Source organism: Aptenodytes forsteri, unplaced genomic scaffold (genome assembly GCF_000699145.1).
Source record: "Aptenodytes forsteri isolate BGI_AS27 unplaced genomic scaffold, ASM69914v1 Scaffold172, whole genome shotgun sequence".
NCBI classification, from domain to species: domain Eukaryota; kingdom Metazoa; phylum Chordata; class Aves; order Sphenisciformes; family Spheniscidae; genus Aptenodytes; species Aptenodytes forsteri.
In genome coordinates, this window is record NW_008795018.1 from 11,987,777 (window position 1) to 12,007,088 (window position 19,312).

The 19,312-nt window shown below is 40.4% G+C and overlaps 1 protein-coding gene across 1 annotated transcript in view; it reads right to left on the reverse strand.

Moving 5' to 3' along the window:
* Nucleotides 1-19,312, reverse strand: part of ADAM22 (ADAM metallopeptidase domain 22) — a 123,184-nt gene that overhangs the window by 53,815 nt on the left and 50,057 nt on the right. Inside the window, exons 5-7 of the mRNA XM_019471096.1 lie at nucleotides 7,324-7,406; nucleotides 2,660-2,723; nucleotides 1,933-2,002 (exon numbers count right to left, since the gene is read on the reverse strand). Of these exons, the coding sequence (XP_019326641.1) occupies nucleotides 1,933-2,002; nucleotides 2,660-2,723; nucleotides 7,324-7,406 (217 nt within the window). The remainder of the gene's footprint in view (nucleotides 1-1,932; nucleotides 2,003-2,659; nucleotides 2,724-7,323; nucleotides 7,407-19,312) is intronic.

The following is a 19,312-nucleotide window of genomic DNA, read 5'->3' on the forward strand; positions in this document are numbered from 1 at the left end:
ATGCTAAAGATTTCCCAGCATTTTCGAAAAAAAAGTCCACGCCCTTCTGGTTTTTTTTAAAAAAAAAAAAAAAAGAAAAAACAAACCTGAAGCCCTATTTTGACAGTTTTTTTGAAAATCAAGAAGCTTTGGTGGAGGTGAAACTGGTGGATTATACTTGCAATGCATTCCTTTTCATAATTTTAAAAGCAAAAAATAACTTTATACCAAAATCTTGAAAACATAGAATTTCACTATTAGGAAATCTTATGAGACAGCTGATAGATATCTACTAAGTACCAGCTCTATGAAGCCCTATTTTGACAGTTTTTTTGAAAATCAAGAAGCTTTGGTGGAGGTGAAACTGGTGGATTATACTTGCAATGCATTCCTTTTCATAATTTTAAAAGCAAAAAATAACTTTATACCAAAATCTTGAAAACATAGAATTTCACTATTAGGAAATCTTATGAGACAGCTGATAGATATCTACTAAGTACCAGCTCTAGCAGTCTCCTACTTCAACAACCTGAGACAGAAGATTTATTTTAAACTCAGCAGTGGTTGCATTATTTCCAACCTTTCAAATGACATATCCTCAAGAAAGTGTGATAAAAGATGCACTTTATTACTTGGCCTTATGTTCAATAAATTGTTCTCATTACGCTACCATCTCCACAAGTACAGGGAGTAACCATGGTACGCGTCTAAGGTGCATGTACATAGGAAGCTTCGTGATACAGATGTCGACGTCTTGCGCTGCATGAGCCTTTTGTGCTGCCCCTCCATCCCAAAACCTCCTCTACCTTGCTGGGGCAATCAGCAGCAGCGGACATGAGGCACCAAGCTGGGATACTGTTTTGTTTAGACTCAGAAAGATTCCTTCTTCAGAACTGAAATTAAGATGACCCAATTCTAGCAATTTCCCTTCTTTTTTCTCATTAGCTCTCTGAATGATTCTATTTTGCTTAACAACTAGCAAACCTGCACACACTGTGCTCCAGGGAAGGACCCATCTATGTGCAGTACCCAGCACCGAAAGATCCCAGATCCAACTGTTAACATAGGACAAATAGTTTGTAACAAGTTGACTGGCCATCTGTAACTCTCTTGAATAAATTAGTCTAGAGGTGGTTTCTATCAAAATGACAGTGTCTATGAAGGACAGTTTTATTTATCTAGGATATATTTTGTAGAGTAGGAAAATGCATCTGTAAAACTGGCAAATCCTTGACAGAATGGGGATATGCCATAAATACTGCAATTTTAGCTTCAATTAAGAAGCCAACTTCTCAGATGAAAACTCATTTTTTTAAAAACCTCTTCTCCCTCCACACACAATATAAACCGTTTGTGGGGATTCATCACTACAAGCACTTGAAATCACTTCTGCCTCCAAATTCATCTGTACTGAAATGCATGACCCGCACTACAGCCAGTACTGTGAAAGATGCTGAACGGACTGGAGATGAGAGTCACTGAACAGCAACGGCATTTGGCAAGTTCTTGTCTCCAAGGCTTATGCTCACACCACGGTACTCACCCTGTATCTGAAAATAGGAAAAATCCGTGAAGAGTTATCAACCACTGGCAATGTGGGGTTTATTTTCATCGTCTTTAGGCTACCTCAGTTCTTTCCTTTCTACAACTACTAGCATATAATGCAGTCCATAGACTGCATGACTTGTTAAGAGAAATATACATCACAATGTGAAGGTCTAGGAGAGGTTTGATTCATTGGATTCAGGGTTCTTTCAGCGCTTCAGGTTCTTTTCCAGTGCTTTCAGTGTTTCAGATTCTTTTTTTTTTCCAGTGCTTTTTTATTTAATTGGGAAAAAGAAGAGCTATACAAATAAACAATATCCTATCAGAAGATTATCTATCAAATACAATTAACAAATTTGGCCTTAGACTAAAACAAGTCAGTAAGTCATGAATATTAAAAAGTCATACCAGATGGCAGGTCATCCGAAGGAAACTCAAACAACTTGGATTTGTAAACAGAGTGGAAATGGAAGTCATCCTGAAATAGTAAATAATTGCATGTATTAAACCTGGATAAACTAATCCATCTTATGAGCATTAAATAGACAGTTCCAAAGGTCCTTGTTATCCAACACCTACACTAGTGAACATGCAAGTTGCAAAGCACCGTTACTCTACACTCTTCTCCTTTTCCCAACTGTGATGTGATCGCTAATGCCTCAGTTAATGAACTTTTATTTGAAATATCTGAGTACATCCAACAGAGTGGCTGAGCACTCTTAGAGCTAGGCTTAAGAGAGCTGCCCAGGAAACATCAATGAGAGTCATAGGAGCTGTTGAACTGGAGTTGAGGCTGAATGAGGAGGAGAGGGATGTAATAAATCCAGAGCAGGAAGTTCCAGAGAAGGGGACAGGGCACTCGCAGACTTCTCCTGCTGGCTCCAAGAGACCCTGAACACCCTCTGGAACTGCACTGCTCTACATCCAAGTGTTACAGAGTACACACATATACACATACCACTGCCTAATTTTTGGAGGTCTACTTTTGTCTGTGATGATGAGGACTCACATATGAGGTAAATGAATTGGCAATGAGGGGATGACCCTTTGGTCCCAGAGCCTTACGCCTACCCTGTACCCATGAATGTCTGTATTCAACAAACTACACAGCAGGACTACTATAAGTTCTACTTACATCTGAAGTGTAGTTTTCATCTGGCTCAATAAGGTAAGTATGATTTCCATCATAGAACATCCCACTGTCAAAAGCAGGAAATGTAAATACTGATTTAATAAACAAGTACTAGTGCAACATGGAAGTAAGTTTAAGAAATTCATATATTTTAAAAATGTAAATATTTAGAAAAGGAAGCAGTTAAAAATGGTTTCAGGAACTGAACCTAATTCTGAGTCAATCTTTTGTTTCTTCGCTTCAGAAAGAAAGATATTCTCTCCCATGGTGATATAGACTCTTCTTTCTTCCCCAAAGCTTCTCTACAACACATATAAACACCACAAAAATTGGCTAATTTAGCCAAGTGAAAATCCAGTTCAGAGCCCCCACTCCCATGCAAGAGAGATCTACCTGCAACAGATAAATAAGGGACCTGTCTTTAGGAACACGCGTATTTGGAACATGTGCACAGCTTTCCCCCAAATAAAAATATTGTTGAATTGAATTGATCCTTAGGTTTTAATGGTTTTGGTTAACTCTTTCCTCAGTAATTTCATATAGTACCAAGTACAAAGGGCAGTATGGGCTCTTTTGGGCAGAGGGCTCTTTTGGGAATTTCGGCAATAATAATTATGACAGATGGTCTTTTCTTTTTAAATTGAGTTAGTTTAAGTTTATATTTCTATGAAGCTAATGGCTATATGCATTATCACATCAATATGGACATTATATGATGTTCATGATAAGGAGATAGGAAACCCCATCAGACAGGCTTCCAATGGGTTGTGGTGAGGAGAGATACAAAGGAGCAAGCCTTCTGCCATACCCATGGTTCTGGCCAAGTACTCGTGGTCTCTTTCTTAATGGCATAAAACCCACAGAAATTTGAAGGTCATTCACGATAAGCACACTGCTATGTATCTCAGAAAATCTGTCACCTTCCTTGCCTACACACAATCACCAATTTTCCATATTAAATTCCAACACACAGTTCAACTCTAAATGAAGAACAAACTGAACTGCTAAGGCTCTCTAAATGGATGAAGACAGTCTGTGACAATAACACCAGATTCTTTTGCATTACCACTCGAATGTACAGCAAAGATGAGGTCCATTCCTGCAGGGATGTTTTCTATTAAGAGTTACCTCACATCTACTTAGGTAAAGAGTGTACTGAGGTTCAGTCTTTAACATAATGCAGGATGCACAAGCGTGGTCAAATTGCACCTTAAAAGAAAGTGTTGATACAGACATTACTCTGTAAGAGCATAAAGCCAAAGGGCATTTCTTGTATCACTACCACCCTGATCTTCAATCAAATCAGCGTTTTTTTTGTAATAATTTTGCCTTTATTGCAGTGGCATACACGCATGGTTGGGATTAGGCTGTATCAGCATGTCCCTTTCAAAGTGCCACTACCAAGGGCTTTAAACTTGGCCATAAATATGAGCTGTAAGTTCAAACTTGGCACATAGTACACAACAGCAGCATGAAAGCAAGATTATTTATTTATTTAGATTACTCTTTAGCAAACTTTTAGGCATCAAAAAAAACCCACCAGAATTATAAACAACAAAACCAGACACTTTTCTTTTTTCTTATGCAGCTTTTTTTTTTTAATCAGCAAAACTGATTTTGGTTCTGCACAGGACCAGATGCAGTCAGTAAAATACTGTCATTCTTTTCCTGACTACTAAGAAATATAAGCATATATCAAGCCTGTAAACCACTACAGCTATTGATGAGCATACTTCTCTTAATATCATTCACTTATGGGGTTAACCATGTACCATTCACAGAAGCAGCTTGGGTTACTGATTGTATAACATACATCAAGTGTGATCATGACTATATCTACAGTATAAAGCTGTTTCACCTTTCAAATTACCGGTGCCTATTCTTTAAAAATAAATACTGTCTACACAGCTTAAGATAAATATTCTAGCACCTGCTGAAGCTTCTTTGCCTGGGAATAAGACAAGATTCGGGGACATCCTGCAGCTCTTAATCAGGCAAAACTTCCTTCCCTCTAATTGAAATTTTACCTAAGCACAGTCTGCCAAGATGAAGCGCTATCAGCAAACAGCTTCTCATGCGACTGTTGCACCCAGCAGCACTGACCTCTGATCAAGTCACTCAACAGTGACAAGAACAATAAGTCACGGCTGACCTACAGATCTGACTTGCCCACTCAAAGCGTTCATGGCTCTTTTCCAACTAACTTCGATAGTCCAGTGCTCTGTGAACAAATCACACGCTCACGGATGTGTTAGAGAGAAAGCAATAGCAACACACGGGCCATTTCAAAAACCTGAATTTTGATTATGTATATTCTTCAAACAAACAAATTTGTAGTCGTGAAAGTCCGATTTGCAGTAATAACAGCAGTTTTTATATTCACCACCAGTGGGCAGCAAAATCATAGACCAACCTGGTGTCCGTGCAACTCGCAAGACAGGACTGCAAGTCGTGCCTGACTATAGCTTATTTATATCCCAGCAACCAGTGTGTTTTGCATTCAAAGTTTTTTGTGTTAACTCATAGCAAACTGTGGTTACTGCATATCCCACAGAAAACAAAAAAAAAAATCCAAACAAAATGGCTCACTCTGAGTTAAGGTTGCAGAGACACATTTTTCATTAGAAAAGTCATTAAGAAGAGAAGACATTCGTAATTTTAAGTATTCTGTCAGCCAGTCATCTGATTAATTTAACTAATAAAAGGAAGACTGCAACATAGACATTACCAACAGAAGAACTCATAATTTATGATTAAAAAACCACAACATTTTCTCACATGTATGAAAAATTCTGCTGTTACTGGCCAAGATTGAGGGGTACTAACAAGTAAGAGAGGAGATTAGCATGAACTTTGGGAATATGAAGCTTGTTATTCTAGTAAAGGCATCTGTTCTGTCTTATGCACTTCCTAAAATTCATGAAAGCAAAGCTCCTGCCCTGCAGACCTTATTAGAAGATTAGACTCTCCCCAGATTCCCTTATTCCAGCAAGACGCTCCAAACTATGGTTGGAGCTAAGGAGCTCTGATTGCTGGTGTGAGTTTCTAGCAATTATTTAGCATTTAAAATCGACTGTGGAGGAGCTAGCTGTAATGATGGAAATGCAGTGTCAGAGAATGTGAGTTTAATACAGCTCAGGAAAACATTACTTTCTCATACTGGATGTTGGAATTACCAGCCTGCTATAGTAAGCTTCATATTGCATTTTGTGTGAAGGATAACTCTGCTGAAACTTTGTTGTATAAGAGAAAGGAAAAAAAAGATACCTCTCAAGGGAGAGCTGAATTATACAGGGAAAAAATGCAGCTTTCATCACATAACTGTGTTAGAAAGGAACGATTTGAATATCAGGCAATTTAAGAATACAGAGCAGCAGGAGGGTCAGTCTTAAGAACAAACCCACAAAAGGAGGGCAGGAAAGGGCATGCGCAGGCTCTCCTTCCTTTCTGCTTTTTCTCCTAGGAGTTAGCAGGGGCCAAGACCTAATGGATCACTGCTAATGGAAGCCATGCAGTGGCTCAGGATGTATTAGGATGCTACTATTTTTAGGCTCACTGTCCATACTGAAACTGGGCTCAGGTTTCTTGAGCTGCTCAACCTTGATCATAAAAGAGAGAAATACAGCTGTAAATCAGACAAGTGCAAGGATGACAAGCCTTCTGCATGCATTCTCCCCCTTCCTAACAAAGGACGTACAAATATAAAAGAAAGACACTACTTAAATATGTGTACTTATATGGCTGATACCAAAACTACAGAATAGTTGGAGACAGACAATAAGCTGAAGATTTCCATCAGCTAAGCCCTGCTTCCTCAGAAAAAGGCAAAGCTCAGGTAATCTCCACACAGGCTTGCTTGCTGCCATGACTTTTCAAGCTAATCTCAGTATCAAAAGCGCTGAGATTCCATAATTCCCAGATTCAACAGACACTGAAGTTACTTGGTTGCTCTGAAAACCTGACAAGCATCTTTCAATAGTGCCAAAAGTAGACAGGTCCAAAAGCGGTACAATTAACACACAGCTCTGTGTAACCTTCAGATAACAGACGCTTTAATTATATTATCACTAAAATTATGTACTTTAAAAAAAATTATTATTGCACAATTTTATATCCTTTCTTCCAGATTTTCCAAGATTTTACTATATCAAAGGTATTATCCCACGCACACAGCTTAAGGCCAGCAATTCTGTGAAGAAAATGATCAGGACAAGAGAAACTCTAAACTGACACTTTCCTTTGTAAGAGTAGAAAAGAAAGATAAAATACATATTGTAGCAACAAGAAAAGAACATAATTTCCAAATGGTTCACGTCAATACTGGCAGTATTTTTTATTCTTGTAGAACAGAATGTTTTCAGCTACTTTTACACTTCTATCTCTATAATAAATTATCTTAAAACAATACCTGGCCACTGTCGTATGTCCTCAGTTTAAAAAAAAAAAAAGAAAAGAAACTTGCATGCTTTGTCAGTGAATTCTGAAAACAAACAAACAAGGCTTTTGCAAGGCTCAAATTAAACCCTTTTTTTCTAAAGATTGTTGAGTAGTTAATATTGGTGACAAACTAGCAGGAAAATAAATAGCACTTATTTTACTATAAAGAGCTTTATTTTGCTTAAAAGACTAATAAGCAAAGGCCAGTAAAACCAAAACAGCAGACTTACTGTAATCCATGGCATGTTGACAAGGCAACAAATGATACAGGATTTCCTCGAATTTCTCCCTGATAATAGCAATGTTCTCCTCCCTGAAATTGGAAATTGAGACCGTAAATCCACAGGACGTCCCACAGAATCACACTCCATCCTGCCAAACACTGCTTTTTCATAAATACATTGCCAACCCACTGACATGGCACCAAGAATTGACTATCACTCACAAGGGTGTTCATCCCATCTCCTTTTAGCCATGGTTTGGTACCTAGATAAACATCATCATTTTAACTCTCTCTACAGAATGGAGATATTTTCAGTGTGAAATCCCTAGCATCCTGAGACAGATTTCAGAGACAAATGACTCCAGAAGTGCTCATCTTTCTTCACTGACTAGGAAAAGAGTTGGAAATAAGGGGCTTAGACTCATCACCTGGTCTGCACATGGCTACATTGGGCAAGATGAACTCTGTTCTGAGGGTAAGGCAATTTCCTACTTCTGAGGAGAAAGCTATGCTTATCAAATAATAATAATACTTGATTAAAAAAGAGAACAATTCAGAAGTGCTCAGAAGTGCTCACTAGTGCTCCAAAACTAATGGAAACTTTAAGTATAACTAAGCAGTAAAGGAATCCAATGAAAATTAGTATTTGTCTCTTCTGCAAATAAAATACACACCTTTCACATCAAATCCAGCAGACCTTACTCAAAAAATCCCCCCTTAGTTTCACAGAAGTCACACCCATAGAGATGTAAGCCCTACTGCACGTGCACTGAATGTATTCAGTATGTATGCAAAATTAGGAAAACAATTCAAAATTCCCTTAAATTCTCACTGCCACTCTACCCTGCAGAGGAACTTAGCTAATAGTGCCTTGCCAAATTCAGCTATGTCGTATTACTGCACTACTGTTGGTTAAAGGTCTATGAAGAAGATTTTCAGCGCCTTTTTTTTTTTTTTAATAGCAACACTTTACTATTTCTATTTGCTACCAGCAAATGTATGAATAATCTACCTAGCCTAATGTATGCAGCCATGTGAATATTTCTGTCCATTTACTGCAGGGAGGGAAAGGCATTACAATTACTGCTTGCATAGTACAGAGTACAGTACTTGCATGATGCATAGTACAGTCATTTTAGACATCTGACATTAAATGCTCTTGGATTTTATTTTTCAAATATGAAAAAAAATTAATCACAATCAGGCAAAAGGCAATAGAATATGTTGGTAGTTTTGTGTTTTGATCAGAAAATCCTGTTCTGTTTTCTACAAGGCATGAAAACTATTTTTGAAATTAACTACAAAGTATGGGTGCCTCTGTTTTGAGGTGCTCTCCTTCAGAGAGTATAGGAGTTTGTCAGAGTGTGACTGCTCACAGGGAAAGAAACCTGATCTCAACCTGGTCACTGGAAATCATTAGTTCCTCCTCAAAATCTTCTCCGGAGCATTCATGCATGCCGTGCTGCTGTTGGACCCCAAAGCACTCCGTGCAGCGCACCTGGGGGCAGCTCGCAGCTGCCGTGACCAGCAACAGCAGCAGCAGCAGCGCTACAGAGAAATGCAACACCTGATCTGACAGACTACGAGTATGACACTATTTGGCAGGCTTGTTGCTTCACTCTGCGAGGAGAATCCCTGTGGCATATCTTCCGTTAAAAGTGTTACACTTTATTTTTTTTCCAATTTCTTTCAATCTCGTTATTTCCTCTCTTCTACATACCACTTCTTCCTTCCACTTCCTGCAGTGACAGCAGCCACCTCCACTGCCTATCCACCTCGGTGTCTTTTTCTCTGTGCATCTGGTGCAGATACAGAACGCCTTCACCAAACTGACCTGCAGAGTGACCATCGTGCTACCCACCATCGGCACCTCCCTACTAAGATGTCTGCAGGAAAACGCTACTGGTGCCATGCAGGTAATGTTCGACAGGCTGTGCTGATGTTTAACTGGCTCGTGGCCACGAGAAGCTCTGGGGCTGACCCTCCATACCAGGCTACAGCTGGGTGTCTGGCGGAAGATGTACAACCCACCACCCTTGGACCAGCATTTCTCAGGACCATCAAGCATTTGGGACTCGGAGTACAAGTGAAAAGGAGATGGTTTGAGTTTCTGCTTTGCACTCACACGCATTTTAGCCACCAGCATCCTAAGTTACATGGGATTTTAGACAGACTACATCTTACTTTGTTTTTCCTGAAACCTTGGCTCATTTTCTCTATTTTATTCTCCTTTTTTACACCTACTTACTTCCTGTATCTTAGTTGCTTTAAGCTCTCTTCATTTGATTTTTTCTTTCTTTCAGTCTGTAGGATGCCCCCCACTACAGGATCACAGTACTGCTTAAGGCTTTCAGGTCCTTACGGAATATATGAATAAAAAGTAAAGAAAGAGAGACTCCAGTAAGCTAATAACAAAACTAACAATCAAACTATATGGATGAGCTAAAAGCTTATGAGTAATAAAATACTCTCGAAACAGAACTCTTGCAGGAGTATTCCTATAAAAGATATAACTGGAGTAAACACATGAATATGGGAGTAATACTGAAAAGACTATCAGTAGGGAGTTGTACAGAGTTCTAGCTGCGGAAGGAATTTGGAGTAATTAGACAAATTGGTTTGTTCTCAGAAAATGTAGTTAATATGTACCAGAAGTAGAATCTCAGGCTCCATTAGTTTGCAAAACCATGTCTTTGTAACCAGGAGGAACATTTTTTCATACTAAGAATCCAAGTCTGTGGCTCAAAAGTGTGTTTTGATCTTCTTAATGAGCATCAAATAAATGCCTCATGATAGTACCTCCAAATTAATTTATTCCATAATAAATCCATGAACAAATTTTTATGCATGCAGATCTAGAAAAAAGAAAAATATAAGAAAAACAGCTCCAAATTCTTGCCTAGGAAAAACATAATTCAGACACACAAATTCTATTCTATTCTATTTAATCAAATCAATTCAACTCATTGAACTACTGAAGTTCACAGTAATTCTGGTGGAGACAGAAATATAACTCTGATCTTCCCAGTCTCGGGGACCGATTCTTACCACTACAAAACATTTATTTCTACACGCTAACATCTGGGGGATATTTTTTACACATGGACTTACGTTCCTATCAACATAATGTAAGTCACCTCAAACCAGTTAATAAAATGTAAGGGGTTTAAACAAAAATACTTTTTTTCAAGTACTTGATGCACTAGTGGTGTGGTGGTGGTTTTTTTTAAGAGAACTCTTCAGTGTAAGAAATCCTGCTGTCAGGATACTCCTGAATGAGTTCTGAGGATTGTTATAATCTCAGCAAGGAAATAAGAGGTGATGCAGTGAAACCAGATGGCACTAGCACTGGATGGCTCTGGGAAGAGTGATTGCTTAGCACTCCTTAACAGTGTCTCAAGGGGATAAAACATGCCAGTAACATGTGACACATGGTGGGGAGGGTGCAAATTGTATATTGTACTTTTGGGAGACTCGTTTTCAACAGTTCACAAAACCTGTGAAAAGAGAAGCACTTAAAGCTGCGAAGTCTGGGACTGGTTCTGTACTGAGAGTCAGGACAACTGAAGGGACTCCACAGGTCAATGTTTTCTTTAGAGCACATGTAATTTTGGACAAGCTGTTTACCGTCATTGCCTGCCTGTAGTGCTGAGGCTGAAATCCTGTTGGTTTTGACCTGTACTAAAGCTCCTTTACAGCTGTAATAAAATACACTGTACTACAGGAAGAATCGCAGTATATGGGAGATCTAAGACCACCAAAAGACTAAACATAATCATCACATCTATCTTCTTTTACTCTGCTCCTGGAAACACTCACTGAAGGACTGGGGTTGTCTCTCTTCTCTATTGGTATCTGTAGCAGTGAGACAGGAGCTGAAAAAAAAATCTTCATTTTTTCCTAAATATATTCTGGTCCCATATGAAAATTAAGACTTCCCCCAAGAGCTGAAATTAGCACCTTTACCAACAACAGTTCAGTCCAGAGCATCAAGGGTGTTTTGTGAAGAACTATTGGCTTCCTGTAGCTATTAGAGCCCCTCTCTGCTCTCTCAAAAGCAGGCAATAATTGCCCCTCTCAGCAAATCAAACCTCCACACTGGCCTTTGTCAGCTACTGGGGAATTGTTTAGTGTTAAGGTGAAGAGGAAATAAGACTGCTCTTCTAACATATGCCAGCCATCAGTGTGAGCCATCATTTACCCCCTTCTGCTCTAAAACTGAACCTGCCCAGTGTAGAGTCTGGGAGAAAATTAGGCTAAATATCATCTCCCATGAGACAAGGTCAGCCCGGTGACAATGCCTGTGACACAGGCCTGCAACACACACACACACAATATCCAAAGGCAGTCTAATGCTACAGCAGAGGAAAGTTCAACATTTTTGCCTCCACAAGGCGCACAGCCACTGTTCATGCTGTGGTTAGAACAATGCAAGGCAAATTTTCTGCCAATGCCCGTGGCACACGGTTGTCCGTTTCGTCGGTTCAGTAAGTTCTCCTTCATGAAACCGCTCAGCCTTACTGGTGACTTCCAAGAGCAATACAGAATATACAGATCTTTAATAAGAAGTCTATTGATTTGGGGAGCTAAAAATGTAATAACATCCTACCAAAAAAAAAAAAATCAGAATGCCCCCAGGGTCAATTAAAACAAATGAATCACTATGATAGTGGTCAGTTTATGACTTAATCTTCATCTTGATGCTTAAGTTGGATAATTATAGCAAAATCCTGAATTAGGGGTATCTTGCCCTAACTGCTACAGCTCCTCGCCAACAAGCATGCAATCCTTTTTGCCCTTGTCAATCCGAGTTTCCCTGCAGTCTGTCTGGGTAGGTAGTGTGGCAAAGATACTAAAAAATGAGAAGGCAGAGATGTTAGCAATGCAAGTAAAATCCGTCCCCACTTCTATCTTTTAAGATAGTTTGTCCCTGCCCAGAGAGGCACCAGCTGCTGAGTAAACACAAAAGAGAAGAAAAACACATTAACCGATATTCACAATGAAGGGGGGAAATAAGCAAAGCAAAAGAACAGCCACGAGAGTCAGTGATGGCGGCGGTTCACTCTTCTCTGCAGTCTCAGTGAAGAAAGAATCTGCTGACCATACACTGACAGTGTTTGTTATTCACCTCAGAGACACTATGACCTTCCCAGGGGAAAATTAAGGATGCACATTCATCTGCTTTCAAATAACACCCGACATCAGATCTTCAAGTAAGCAATTTTCTGCAATTAGGAGAGGTGCTGGCCGTTAAAACTCATGCTACACTCAGGCACTGACCCTAAAATTAATAACTTCCTTCTTCCAGCAGCTACATATTCCTATTTTAACACTCATTAATCCAAAGGAAAGTAGATTGCTAGTCTAGTTCAGATCCTAGTAACACAGCTTCCTCTTTCCTTGCAGCAGAAAGCTCCCAAAAGGCCAGCAAACAACCACGCCACGATTCGGTGAAGTGCCAGATAACGATTAGCTTTTTAAAGAGCCACCCATTGTGGGGTCACTAGTTTTAAAACTGCTTCCTTAGTAATCACTTAGATCTACTTACACATTATTGATACTTGCACAAGTTTTGACCCAGTGATAACTAAGACTGCATGAGAAAGAGCAACAGGAGAAGAAAATGCATATCCTCTTGCTGACTTCTATGGCAGAAAATGACTTGTTACGGATGAGTTTCTATTTGTAAAGAGAAAAGTCAAAATGGCACTTTGACCTGTGTAACTGCATCGAGAGAAAATCTCTTTTAATTGACATGTGCTTCAGCAAAGGCAGGGGCCTGGCTGGCAGGGCTGTGCTGTCCTGCAGCAGAACCCTGGGTTCAGCCCTCACACAGCTCAGTAACAACACCAGGGACCCTGGCAATCACCTCTTTGCAGAGTAGGTCTCTGGACTTAGCTATGGTGTACTGTAGACTCCTGAAAGCCAACTGTTTTGAAAATGTGAATGGTGCCCTCCCTTTGTAGGAGGACAGCTATCACATGTGCTCATACAACTCAGAGCTGACATGCTGTAGTGACATTAGGTTATAACGCTATTTCAGATTCTGAAACCAGAAATATAGATTCCAAAATTAGGATAAAGCATCACCGCTTCTAAGGCTTCTCCACAAAATGCCCATGTTTAAAGACTGTTGGCAGCACCATTAAAAAACATAGACACACATGTACGTGACAGGATCCTGCACACAGGTGACTTGCTCCGACTGCCATTGGTGACTCATGGTAGGCGCTTTCAGCAGATGGCGTGTGCTATCAGCCCAGCTTCCTGGTTCGGAGGCCAAATGAGGCTTGTGTTTACTGCCCAGTAGCTACGAGAGAAGATGCTCCACGAACATAGCTGCAGGGTGGGGACAGAGAGCTCATGCCAGCACAACGCCATCTGGTCTGGGAGCTGCCTTGGCATCTGCTTGGGAAACAGTCTCTTGACTTGTCTTGCCTTACCTTGGTGTTAGAGAAAATTATTTTAATTATCAGCTGCCGGATAAAGATGAGGCAGAGGAGAACAGGTTTGGTTAACTCTTCCTGCCTACTCTGTTGTCTTTAAGTCGGCTATTGTAGCAGTGCCTAGTGTCTCTGAGTCATGGCATACAAGTCATTTTAATGACAGTCATTGTGCCCTGTTCCTGCATGCCTGTACGTAGGGAAAAGGGAGCAAACATTTTAAGGGACTATATGAAAATTCTTTATAATCTACCAATACTAATCTGTCACATCAGTTCACCAGCCTATCCCGAATCTGAAGCCAAGTTATAAGCACGTGATGTACAAGATTACTATAAACACAACACAGAAGATGAGATGTTGGCACGCACCTACATGGATATCAATCAGTCTGAAGAAGATAAAGTTCTGAGTAAAATGAAGACAAATACTAATTAGATTTCCTTATTGGCTCATTATTTCTGAATGACAGAAACTTTTCTTTAAGTGAGAATTCACAGAGCTTGAGACTGTGTCTAGAAACATTAACGTACTGTATATAATACAGTGCCAGTTCGGTATCCATAGGGAACAGCATATGTGTCTAGGCAAAGCTATTTACAGAAGTCAAGATCAAGTAAGTAAAGATGTCAAGCTAAAGCACACTGAAGTCTTGCATGGAAGCGCTCTGTGGGAAGTACAGCAGCTTCAGTTTGCCTAGCTTAATTCCCCCTCAAAGGGATTAAGTTAAACCCAAAAAGATACTTTTATTTTTTTAATAAAAGCATCTACAAAGGGATTTAATGTTCTTTAATGTTATAGCAGTAGTTAATTTCTCTTAGCTATACTCAGTCCTTGCACGGTCTGAGTTTACAAAATGCTTGGTTGATGCCATTCTCTGCCTATGTACGCTCTATGTTGTAGCTCATGGAAAATAACTCATGAGGTGCACAAAGTCTGGCAGGACTTTTCTGCAAATTCAAGCACTGGACTGCTGCCTTCCCTCTGGGGCATGTGAAAACTGCAGCAGAGTGTACTCAAGAGGTGACTCCTGACGGTCACAAAGTCACCTGACTTCTCACTTCAGCAGAACCGGGACTTCATCACTCACATCCGCAATGGGATGTACGTTTTAAGCTTCCACTTTCTGACAATTTTTTTTCCCCTCCAGGACTACCTAAAAACACTGGATTTATTTTTTTATGTCATAAAGAAAAGGAAGATAAGATAATTAAACCTGCAAGATCCTACATGAGTCACGATCTGAGATTCATTCTAGTACTGTAGTATATTCAAAAACATGTCCTGGGAAGAACTCCTAATACTGAAAGCTGCCACTTTTAATTTCCTCCTTCTCAGTAGCAAGACGTATGTAGAAAGTAAGCTAGTAATAGCAGAGAGATAAACAGATATAAAAAAATGTTCATGCAAATGTACTTTAAAAGTGCCAGCCTGCAGGACCATTAGGTCAGGCAAATGCATTATATACAATGGCTGATTATCTTGCCCTGGTACCCCACAGAGGATACTACATTTTACTAAACCCCAAAGGAATTGCCTTCATAGTTCAAACAATGCTAAAACAGGAAAGTGAGCTATTTCTCAATGCCTATCGACTCAGTGCGGCAGCATGACACTGCTGAAAAAAAAGATGTCCAGAGTAACTGAAAACACACATAAATTTAAAAATTTTGTGAACTTTTCATCAGGGCACATACAGTAACAGAGTAATTCTAGCCAAAATCTATGGGAAGTAATTTGACCAGTATACTCTGGGACCACAGTTCTCTTTGCGATGGCAGCATCCTGTAAGGTATGAACCATACAGTCCTTCCCTGCTCCACTACTACACTTCGATCTTCTCCTTCTCGTGGAACTTTCAATTTATAAACTCCCATCGTATAGCAAAAACACCTATAATTAGTCCCTATGTGAAAGAAGTTGCCATTTGTTCTATGCAATTTCATCCCATTTTTATTTACTCTATTGGTCAAAGACAGCCTGTTCTCCATCTGATCCTTCCGTGCACTGTAATGCTTCCCACTTTTGTACTGCTAGCAAATTTCATTAATACACACAGGCTTTTTTTTACCTAAGTAAGTCATTGATGAAAATATTTGATGAGAGCAGTCTGAAGATCAACCTTGCAGGAATCCCCTGCTAAACTGTGTCAGACTCACAGACTCCCTGTCAGCTTTTCTTCGGCTAGTTTATTGCTATCACTAAAAAGTAGATTATGGCCTAGATTTATTAATAATTTGCCATGAGGCAAGCAGAGCTCTGTTGAGGGAGTAGGGGAGAGGAGCTCTGACGACATTACGGGAACCCTTATTCAAAATCTTCTCTCAAACAAGCAAGAGAGTGATTTTTCTGGTACTAACAGCTTCTCTAGTCTCTAGACACAGCCGAAAAAGCCCTGCCAGAAATAGGCATATATAATTCCTGCATTATTTATGATTTGTTCCTTTTCAGTTTCTTTTGTCCCCCAGGGGCTCATCACCAGGTTGTGCAAGCTCTGCATACATGCACACACAGCTCCCCACCAGCTCCCAGGGCAGAGCCTCCCTGCGCTCCTCTCCCATCCCCTCCCGCCAGCCGAACTGGCGCTCCGGTTTTCAGGAAGAAAATGTAATCCCTCACAGGAAAGCCTGTTTAGCATATGGGCTTTTCTGGCAAGTTGAAACGTCTTCCTCTTTGGTTACAAAACGATGAGTTATCAAAAGCTGAAGAAAAATTAAGAGATTCTTCTACGGATCTCAGACAGTGGATACTCTTAAAACAGGAAGGTGCTGGTGGAAGCACCTTGCTATAAGATTGGAAACATACCAGTCAATGATAAAAATGACCTGCTCGCTGGCTCGGTGTTTATTCTGGCTGCACCACAAATTACTGTAGCCTTATGATCAGTTCGTACCTGTGGCGATACAGTGAAATGTTGGAATGCTACTTAGGATAAGGTCTCATCAAACACAGGCACTAAGATGTGACAGACACAGATACTGCCCTCAGTCAAGGGGACTGTACCTTAACAAATCCTCAAGCAGACCAGATTTGAAGGAGGGAGATTAACAGAAAAAGCAATACCCACCATGCCAAGGATCCCCAGCCCTCTCTGGCCTTTCAAGATTTTAATATTTTTCTCCCTTCTATATTATTTTCCTAAAAAAGGGCATTTAAAGAGCCCTTCAAATACACATCATGGCACAGACAAGCCAAGACTTTAATCACAGCAAGGCAATGAAGAACAATAATTTTCCCCTCTTGTGCACAGGCATTAAAATAGCTGTAAGCTACAGTAACAGGCATTTTGCACACGCTACTAGCCAAACAACGCACATAACAAAAGGAAATAATGACTGTTTTTGCAAACTAAGGGCTCTGCTTTGCTGTGCAGCATAAAAATGCATTTGCCCCACAACCCTCATTCCCCAAACTGCAACGACGGCACCCCTGCTATAGCCACCGCAGAGCATGAGGCCACGCTGGGGCACCCCAGCTCGAGAGGATGGCCGCGGACGGTTTGAAGGAAGGCACCAGGCACTGCCCTGCCCGCGTTTGCTGCTGCACAGGCAGTGGCTGAGCACCACAGGGGTCAGCAATATGGCTCAGCACAGCTTGGGACACAAAGCCACAAGGCAATCTTAAGCCACAGGGCAAGTTTGGCCAAAGCTTCTCCGTCAACACTACAATGCAGAAAAACAGTACCTAGCATTTAATATTACTCCATTTATGTTGTTCGACGCTATCATGATTATGAACATGCTGTGAAGAAGAAGTGAAAAGCAACGTACTCTTATGCTGTGAACACTCTTGCTGTAATTTTGTGCCCATAATACACATACTGTGTTTACACCACCACACTTAAGAATTTTAAGATTGCCTATGAAATATAGTTCCCTCTAGTTATATTTAAATATGCCATCAAAAATTCATGGCATTTATCTACCACAACTCTACCTGTGCAAATTCTCTGACTGGGATCTGAATTATTTTCGTTGCTTAATTTTTTTTTTGAGAAAGCGATTTTCTAAGAACTCATAGAATTGTCCAATGTTTTGGGGGAATACAGGCAGAAACATCTATTTCTACACTCTCCAAAGAGGAAAACTGAAACATTTTATACGAGAAAATGTCACTGAACAGATATCAGTTGTTCCTTCTGAGGAAGAAAAATCCAGCAATGAGAATTACTCAGCACTATAGCTGTTTTTTGCCTTTCATCTCACTGACAGCATCAGTGACAGAATGATAACCCAAGAAAGAGAGAGAAAGAGAGAGATAAAAGGACACAGAGATGTACTGCAGCAACACTGAGTATGCACAAGTTGAGTATTTATGTGCTGTGAGCATAGGATGATCTGGACTGACACAATCAGGAAAAGGCAATGCATGAAGGGTTTTTCTCTTTCTTATTAATTGATTATTCTCTTTGCTACCAGAGGGAATTTAGGGCAATACTGCTGCTTTCCTAGCAGTTAGAGACATGATCTAAAGTAAAGGAGGGTGTGGGGGGGGAAACACTGAAATAATTCAAAGGTCTACCTCCTTTTGTTTTTCTTAAGCACTGCACATTGCTGCTGGTTTAATAAGAATGTCTTAGGTGCTGCCTAACTGTGCCAAATCAACAAGGACATCTCACAAAGAAGCCTCTCTTCTGCAGCTGCTAAATGCTGGCACCCTGCAAAAACATGTGTAACATGTTCCACCTTCACAATGGTCCAATGTATTAATGAATTATGCAGCAATCAAATGAAATTCAACTTTCTCTTATAATAAAAAGGTGTGTTAAACTGATGACTCTCCTCCCTATAAAAATCCCTTTGCTCCTTCAAAGTGGCATTTTTCATGATCTGAATGTTTCTCCCTTTCCCTGTCCCCCCCTCCTCTCTGAAGCATCCTAAGTAATGGCAGAAGATCCATATGTATTTTACGGCACAGGAAGTTTTACTGGGGGGGATGGAGAGGGGGATGAGTGGCAAAAGTAGTTATCAATTCCACATCGCGTATAAGCCAAGGCAGGCATCAGCTTCCTGGACACATTCATGCCTGTAACATTCCCAAACTGCTGAGCGTACATACAGCTGCCTTCCCACAGCAATTCAAAGCTCCTGTCTTTTCCCCCACTGCTGATGGCACAACAGCAGCACTGACAACTTGCGTGTTTGTGCAGTATTCCTGCACTGAGAAATGCAAGGGGGAAATATGTATGTATTTGAAAATACACCTCTCCTTACGTCACTAAGGCGGCCAAGAATAGAGGAGGCCTTTTTGCTGTATAAACAGGCCTGCTCAAAGCCTGCAGCTGGCAGTGGATGGCAGATGGACATTTTCTTTCTGTCACCGTTTCTCCCACCAAAGCAGCAAGAGAGATGTTGCCAGGCCGCCTCTGTTTCTGCCTACAGCCAAAGACAAATCGCACAGAGGTGGGTGAAGAGCAGCGCATTGAAGCAACTGATAGAAACCTGGCTCCTTTCTGAAATACCTCTTCTCCTGCTTCTGCTTAAGAATATGCTGCGTAGCAGAGTGCATATTTTGTGATTTATTTATAAGTTGCACCCTTTTACTAGCTATTTT